Here is an 8,958-nt window from a genome sequence, read left to right on the forward strand (position 1 = left end):
GATGGCACAAGCGGTCGCGACGCCAACATCCGCCAATGAACGTTTCGTGCAGTGGCTTTGTGCGTATAGCGATTTCCGGTCAAGGTGCACTGGAGCCGTGGCAGCCGAGGCACCTCGGAAAGGTAACAGCCCATACCATGGAGGCCCGCAGTGCTGCGTCTAATGAGCATGATGGATAGATTTCTGTTATTAATGCGAAAGCATTAACTGTCTCATGGAGCGAGCTGACGTCATCAGCTTGAAGTGCGAAAACGGCTTCTAGTTTCCGCGAACCCAATGGGCACGTTCAGTAGCGGCCCCGGAGTCAAGGAGTCACCGACTCCTTCCACTGGACGGCCAAAAGTCACTTCCGGTGCACGTAACTCCGGTGCTTCGGAGTCAAGCTCCGAAGCACCGAGTCCGGAGACTGTGCAAGTAGAGTCGAAGGAGCTAAAGATGACGTCATTTCCTAACTGGTGACGATTTCCGGCGAGAAAATCCAAGGAGCTCTGACTTGAGTCACTCTGTTCGGAGGCAAGGGAGGCACTACTGAACGCTCCCAATAGGAGCGATTCGCCTTCGGTTCCATTGGCTGGTGCGTGTCGACGGGGCTCCCATTGGCCGCTGCGCCATGGCCTCCGAGATCCCGAAGCGCACGCGTGCGCTAGTACGTAGCAGACGACAAAGGGAGCGGACGAGCAGACGGCAAAGGGAGCAGCTTGCATGCTTTCCCATTCACAGCTCACAAGAAATGCTTAGGTGTACCTCAAGCTTTTGTTGCTGAGGATGGCAGTCCGCTTTGCTTATGTCAAGATTTTGTTGATTGTCGAGATTTTGTATGTGCTGGGAAGTCGGCAATCTTTTGCAATGTGAGATTAGCAGTAAGTACCGTCTCCAGCGAGAACTTTCTTTTGAAAAGATGAGCGGGCCCGTGCATAACCGTACTAGAGGGCAAGAAGCATGTGCTGAAGGCAGATCTTATGTTGAGTCAAGCTTGCAGTGCAAATGCGTAAGAGAACCTGTAAGAGCTTGACAAGCACCGTGCAGTAGGGACGATCTCCTTGGCCGACGGACGGACCGTCGCCGCTCGATCGCTTGCGTCTGCTTTTGGGCATTTTTGAGGTTGGTCATCAGCTGATTGCGTTGGCTGAACTGCAGTTTGGGAGTTTTTGCTTACAAGGTGCGTTAACGTATCTCGTAATGCTCCCCTCAAGCTCAACATCATAGGAAACTCACTATTTTTGCGAGTAACAGCATGCCCACACCAAATTTGCGGCTTCTTGTACGACATAGACGCAACTTGCAGTAGCATGCATCGCGGAGTTTCTTCCCTCTGCGAAGTGTTGAGGAACGAAATAAGCTTTCCACGTTAGAAATTAGCTCGATTCCGTGCCGTAAAACAATCGCAAGAGGGGAATTCATACCGCCGACTAACGTTTTCACTCGGGACAAATTCAAATGCGCAAGTTTGTACCACCCAATACCGATAAACAAATCGTAGGGGCCGCTACAAGCCGGTTTTCCGCAGCGCCTCTAGGCAAAGCAGGAGGCATGGCGCTGCGACCAATGTTGTCTCCTATTATCTGCAACGTTACAGTTGCACGGCATGCACAGTGTAAACAGGTGAAAAAAAAGAAAAGCAGCACATAAAATAAAAATATACAAAATGACATCAAAGGTCATGTGAAAGATAACAGAAAAGCTGAGAAACTTTTTTCATGCGGCAGGTCACGTGTGCAGAACCAAAGGCTGAACCTAAAGGATAGCTTCTATGAGCTTCAATGTGCAAGCTTGCTTTGAAACACGCCTTTCTAGCTCAAGCACCCACTCCCCAAAAGAATGTTTCAAAGCGCTCAAAACCCCGATATCATGCCTGTAGCCCTCGAAAAATCGAAACGATCGAATCCACTTCAAATAAACCGTGGAAGTTGGTTTTCCAACACGGTTTCCCCACAACGAGCTTCAATGAAAAGTTGCTAACCATCAGGAACCTTTACATCTGAGTCTGTAATAAATTACACACAAAAATAGCTGAAGTAAAGAAAATAAACAAAAGAAAAATCCATTAATGTGTTAGCATGACCTTTGGGAAACGCCACACACGTTCCCCTTTGGGTGACGGTGACCCCTTCACTTTTCTGTTTTGGCTTTCTCTTTTGCTTCCTCTATTTTTTGCCACCTCCTTTTGACTTGGGATCCACCAATGGATCTTCCTTTAATTTTTTCCGGCTTTGGGGATTTCTTTTGCTAGGCGTTGCTTCCGCTCCTTTGTCTTGTTCGCCCGCCTCGCACACTTAGCAGCGGCATCCACTGCTGCTTTTGCTGTTTATTGGCTTTGGCAGCTCGTCTCCTTCGTCCACAACCCATCTTTTGCCGTCTACTTGGACCAGCACTAGTACTTGGTTCACACTCCATTTTGTAGCACAAACCAAGGCATGCGCGTTCCGCACATCTGCAAGTTCAGACTCGCCCCAGCTTCCACGCGCGCATTGGCTTCCGCCCCATGACGTCGCCTCCCCTAGCCTTTGTCCTTCACTACTCCTCCTCTCTACACGACGCGCTTCCCTTTCCACTGTTTTGTCCACAGACGGACGCCGTCAGCTGTTCGCTGTCATGTATGCTAACACAATAATAAAATTGTATTCTATGGTTGTGATGAATGTTCTTTTATGCTGTCCACCACTTCTATCTCTTCATAAATTTTTATTAGAAATGTTTTAAAAGCTGCTTGGTGTTCTAATTTTGGCAGTGGTCTTTCAAGGCACCAAACTCGGCGAAATCTGGCCAAAATGGTACAAATTGTGGTACCCCAGATGCAAACCCTGGACAAATCCCATTTTATGAATTCCCGGTTTGAGTTCGAAAGAGCAGAGAGAAAAATGCCCTCGCCCCTCTCGCGTCGTCTGCTCCGCCGAGTGGGCTAGCTGTACCTAACATCCGGCTGGCGTGCAAATTTGGTTTAAAATCACATTTAGGAAATTTCAAGCGCAAATGCGCGGACTTCGATATGCAAGTTATCGTGTAATGTTGTGCCCGATAAAAGGACTAACCGGGTCCAATTGTGCCGTTACCTGCCATGCAAATAAAAAAAGAAATGTGAAAACTATGTCAGAGTGGTCTGTCTGTTTTCTCCGGCAAAAAGTAAATCCGGTTGCCATATCATTTTTACTATATAAAAGTCGTACTGGTCGTTGGCAACAATGAGTGAAGAGTCTGGAATAAATAAATAAAAACGTGCTCTCCTGATGCAATAGACGCAGTGGTTGAGGTTAGTACAGCCGGCTGACGCCACTGCTATTCAAATAACGGAACAAAGATACGCTACCTGATCATTTACTGAAATAAAACAACAGAGCGCTATAGGCTCATCCTGGAGTAGCCATGAATATTCTAGAAATGCAAACCACTTGACAACGGCAGCTGCAAGCGAGAGTTCAATGTTCAGTACAGCCCGCCGGTACGGCCCAAAGATGGAGAATGGCTACCTCCCGGTTCGTCATCTGCTAGCGGAATCGGACACATGCATTCTCCCTCGTTTTACCCCGCCGAACCTGCTGAAGTTCCCTGATGTGTGGAGAGGGCGCTGCAGTCAAACAAAATGGTGCCGCCCTGAGAGCACTTGCTGGATATGGTCCATATGCAAACATTCCTTTAAGTGACGAGGCTACGCTTTGTTGGCTCCACTGAGCTATGGTGTCCTAGACTGAGCTCCTGAAACATCGCTTTTATGCACTTTGTGGTTTATCTTTCACACCCAAATTCATACAAAAAGAAACTTCTCCCCACACTTTCCTGGGCGCCCTTTGTTTCCTAGCGCTTCCTACCAAAAAATCTTCGAACCAAGTCTCCTAGAGGGGGTATCAGTTCTTACGAAAGAGGTGGATTAAATTTTGAGGCATTGTTTCATGGAAAAGGAAATGCTTTGAAAATCCACATTCAAAACCTCATAGTCATTCTAAATTTTATTAATCATATTCCCGTTAAATCTCCACTTCAGGAACGTCAATTTTTTTGTCTACGTATAATCCAGCATTCTCCAAATTCCTGGTACACACTTTTCGGTATGAAGTTGCGTGGTCGTGGCATGTGCAAGCACAAACATTTTCTCGAGCGAGGAAGTTCCTGTTGGCTTCATTAAGCGACGGTGACCTAGATTGACCTCCCAAAGTATTGTTTTTATACCCATTTTGGCTTACCTTCCCCTACCCCCCCCAAACCCTCCCCAGTTTTCACAAAGAAGCCTCTCCTCCCCTTTTCCTAATTGTGCCCTTTATTTCCTACCAAAAAAATTCTCAAACCAAGTCTTTGACAAGGGGCTGCAGTTCTTTAGAAAGTGGTAGATTATTATGGCTAAGTTCGCAAAGTATATTTTTTCATGTTTTCATATTGAATACTGACTTGATGCATCGCAGCAGCATCGTTTATCCAAAGCGATCCTGTTCACTTGGAAAATGCAACACACTAGTATGATAAGGTCATTCATAATCATATTAGAAACCTGTATTATATATGTGCCTGATGAATGTCTTTCATTCCAGACTTCCACTTGCAGCTCCATAACAAATGCTTGAACACATTAAGAGATACGCTGAACATTTAGTTAAACTTCTGAGTAGCAAATGTATGAAAACATTAAAGAGCATAGAATGTCGAAAAATAAACCTGGGGTCATTTTACCCAGAACCATTTTGTGCAAGGCCATTTTTTGTGGAGCCATTTTGTGTGGGAGCATTTTGACCTACTCCCAGATCAGAACCTAGCATTTACCTGATCATCCACTCCTTTCCACTCTGCCTGCTATGTTCCTATATATAAAAACACAGATAGTTTGCTTTATTTGGGAAAATAGGATTTGTTTTTAGTGATAGCCATATTCTTTTGGATATGAATAATTAAACTTTTATTCTTTCATAACACTAAAAATATGATATAAACATTCACAGTGTACAATCATTTTGATCACATTGTTCAGATTCATAAGTACTGACTGCACTCAATAATCTCAATAACCCAAGGTGTATTCTGAAAAACAAGAAAAGTGAGACAAGCAATCAAAAATTTACCTAAGGTCCCAACAGGCTGAGAACTTTCAAGCATGCTTGGCCATGAACCCTACAACTTTTATCCAACCAGTTATTATAGATCGACAGTAACAATAACCAGTACAGCCATCGTGACTGATAATAAAAAAAATACTGTCAAATAATAGTCATCTTGTGTTTTGCTTTAGAACTGTAAATATATAGACGGAACTCAGGACAGTTGGGGTATTCAGCCAGTTCAGTCCCACAAATTCCCCTAATCACTTATGGATATGCACAAACCATATGAAGGTCTGGAAGTTGGAATATTGGAACAATGAAAGTACTCAATTGTAGAGAAAAAAAAAAGAAGACCAATGCCCCTACAGGTTGGCAATCCCTTTAAAATCAGCTTTGGGACACTGGGGGATGGTCACGTTCTTATGAATCACAAAAGGCTCCCCCCCAGTATTGGACCTTTCCATTATTTTGTGAGGAACCCCAGCACATGGCTGTGGGTACAGGTAGCTGAAAGTTAACAGAAGGGTACAACTATATGGGGTAAAATCATCACTCTTGTTCTCTTGTAGTACAGATTGCTATGATTCGCCATAAAATGATATCAGAGCAATTACACTGCCGCTGCATCCGATATTGCAACATTCCCTTATCGTTCAACAGGAATCAATCAGAGCCGTATCCAAGAGTAAGGGTTTGGAAATCAACCCTTCCTAACCTCAACAAAACCTTTACAACACATGTTACACAATGCTACTCCTCAATAAAAACAGTAAGTACAAATTTCCCTGGCCTTGAGCACTCGCTCTTCAAGAAAGATTTCTAGGTGTGCTCCTGGCATCATTGATAGAAGTATGCAATTATAACCAAAGCAGGGTGCCCAATGGCAAAAGACATGCCCAGATTCAGCACATTTGCAGAGCACTGGCTTTTGCCAGCTGGAGACCGAGCCGCCAAGGTCTCTTCTTCCCAGACACTAGGTCGGCCACTTCCGAACTGTCGACGATGAGGCACAGCTGGTCCTGCAGCCTGCGCTTAGTCTTTTCCACCGCCTCCTTTGACGTCCCACAGGAAGCGTTTTCAACCAAGATGGTGCCATAGCCAAGTTCCAACGCATGCAGAGCTGTGAAGGCTACGCAGACGTCGTAAGCGAGGCCACAGACAAAGACGGTAGTGATACCATGGTTACGTAGCTCACTGTGCAGCGAGGTCTCGGAGCGCCTTGCATTATCCCAGAAGGCAGAATAGCTGTCTACGTCTGTGTTGTCACCTTTATAGATCTTCAGGGCCTTGTCTGCGAGTCTGAGGTCCTCGTGCAGCTGTGCACCCCAGCTGCCCTGCACGCAGTGGCTCGGCCAGAGTGTCTGCTCCACACATCCAGACTCAGAACAAGGGTCACAGAAGACTACAGTATCCAGGACCTTAGCATCTTGCGCGCTCACCTTGCTGCTCGGGTGGAAGGTGCGGCAGTGCTTGTTTTCGAAGAAAGAGATGTGGTCCTTGGGGTGCCAGTCGATGCTATAGGCGACGACGTCAAAGGGCAGGTGTTCGGTCAAGTTGTTGATCACCGGAACAACGCGTTCGGGGTCCCATCCGGCAGGAATGTTTTTGAGGGACAGCGACCCCGAGATGAAGTCGTTCTGAATGTCGACAGCAACAAATGCGCATTTGGGACGGAGCATGGAAACTACCCACTGTTCCCACATGGCCTCGAATTCGGAAAAGTCGAGCTTCCCATCTTGGTTTCGATCAAATATCTTGAAGAGCTTCTCAATCACATCCTCTTTGTCAACCGCGGGGTCTGCATCCTCGAAATCTGTAAATAAGGATCCAAGGAAGACAGCAAACTCTTCCTTGGAGAGTGGCTCAGTTTGCGCCTTCTGGAGTCGGCTGAAGCACGCCAGCGGGCCCTCGAAAGAACCTTTGAACTTTGGGGTCTCCATTCTCAACACCACCTACAATACCGACTGATCCTCCATATAATTGCACAACCTTCGCATCTACGTCTGTCTCCGCACGATATGACGCACGTACACCGGACACCGGACCCTCCTCGCCCTCCTCTCGGCTTGCCGGAGCAAAATCTAGAACGCCGTCTCTCGGCGACTAGCGGCGAACGCCCGGAGGTTCCAACTGCGGTCAGAAATGCATGGAGAACGTGAGAAAATCGTTGTTTCTTCAGTTTTGTGGGGATGTGCGGAATGGAAATCATTTTTGACATAACAATGAAACATTTTAGAATAATATGCGATAAGTTTTGTGCCATAGAAGGACGTAACTTTTTTTAAAAAATTGCCTGAGCGGCAACATGCAGCAGACGACACGGCGACGTCACACCATTCACGTGACCCGCTCCGGCCAACCCGAAAAGCCCATCTCCGCTGCGAGCAAAAATCGTCTGCTTCAAACGCCATTGCCTTGGAAATTGCCTTCTCAAAATTTGCACACGCATCCGATATTATTAAAACTTTGATAAAGTGTTCAGCGCTTTACTAACTTCACGACAGGCTAGTTTTGAAAAATGTAAACTCGCCGTTAGTTTTTTAATCAGCCGTGTTATGTCGATCTCCATGTATTCTCCCATAGGGCGGGCCGCCTCCTGGAACCCTGAGTACCACGTGACTCGCGCCGAGCCGCTCTGTCGGCCATGTTGTCGGAAAACACGGGGTTCAAAGGATTGCGCTACTCTGCTCCGTAGGAGCTATATAGTGCTCTAACCGGAGCCACGCCGGAGGAAAGAAGGGGCAAAGGCAGTAGACGTAGTACGGGCGGTACGGGCCTCACGGCATGCCAGTGCAAAAGTCTACACGCTACACGCCTCAAGGAGGTTGTAAGCGTTGTAAGTACGAGGAGGGTGCACGTTGCAATATTGGTGAAGCCTACTCATAAAAAGTTTAAACGATATTGTGCCCAACGTGACCAACGTGACCGCAGATCTCTCTGGCGATTGGTACGCGTGACATGTCACGTGCGAGATGGATGGTTGATTGTAGAAGGATTCCTTATAATTATAATGCAATTAAATCAAGGAGGTATGAATTAAATGCAAAGGTGCAAGCGAGCTGGACAAGAATGACGAAAATAAACCCTGGACAAGGGGAACTAGAGGGACAAAGGACTAGGTGACTGGTGAGCGACCGAAAAAATCCGCCTGGTGCGGGCGGATTTTTTTTTTTTCTGCTGTAAATTTTTAAACACAGCTAAAAAAAAAAAAAAAAATCCGCCCACACCAGGCGTATTTTTTCGGTCGCTCACCAGTCACCTAGCTGTGTTTGGAGATTTGTGTTTGTCCTTTGTCCGTCTTGTTCCCCTTCTCCAGGGTTTATTTTCGTCAAGGATTCCTTGCAGGCTTGCGCGCGCTCCGTCCGGTAGGCTTTATCAGATCGAAGGTTAGACGAAGGCTGGCTAGCGACGGTCAGTCACGTGATGTGGCTGATACGTACTATTCTCCATGGGCTGATAAGTGAGGAGAGTAAGGAGGAAAATGAGAAAGAGGCGAGGCGTCAAGGGAGCATGGCTTGTGGAGGCTACGCGGCTTACGTCATACCAACTGTGGTCATACCCTCTCCTACCCTTCTAACCTCCTTGACACGCCTAAACTGCCTAAACCACCGCAGGCTTCGTAATCGTAACCCTTTCGAGTGCTGGTTCGAAAAGCGTCGAGGGCCGCTAGATTTTCGCTTCTCACCTCAAGAGAGCCTGCTTGGACCCGAGAAGTAATACGGGAAGCCATACAGTGTAAACATTTTGAGATTCTAGTTGATCAAGTGTGCATATGTCCCAAGTTCAAATGCCTCAATTTCGGGATTTAATTTGGAGCACGATTATTAAAACCCACTCGAAGACACCGTAAAGTATGGACAAAAAAAAAAAAAAAAAAGGAAAGAAAAAAAGAAAACACATCGACTGAGTCCACTAGGAAGCCCCAGAGAAGCCCAGC

General features: G+C 46.6%; 1 protein-coding gene across 1 annotated transcript; it reads right to left on the reverse strand.

Moving 5' to 3' along the window:
* Positions 1 to 4,862: 4,862 nt before the first annotated feature.
* LOC8040034 (nicotinamidase) lies at positions 4,863 to 7,093 on the reverse strand. Its single transcript, XM_002413882.3, has one exon. The coding sequence runs from the start codon at positions 6,959 to 6,961 to the stop codon at positions 5,924 to 5,926; it is 1,038 nt and encodes a 345-aa protein (XP_002413927.2). The 5' UTR covers positions 6,962 to 7,093; the 3' UTR covers positions 4,863 to 5,923.
* Positions 7,094 to 8,958: the final 1,865 nt, after the last annotated feature.

This window comes from Ixodes scapularis, unplaced genomic scaffold (assembly GCF_016920785.2).
Source record: "Ixodes scapularis isolate PalLabHiFi unplaced genomic scaffold, ASM1692078v2 PGA_scaffold9__187_contigs__length_104089568, whole genome shotgun sequence".
Classification (NCBI taxonomy): domain Eukaryota; kingdom Metazoa; phylum Arthropoda; class Arachnida; order Ixodida; family Ixodidae; genus Ixodes; species Ixodes scapularis.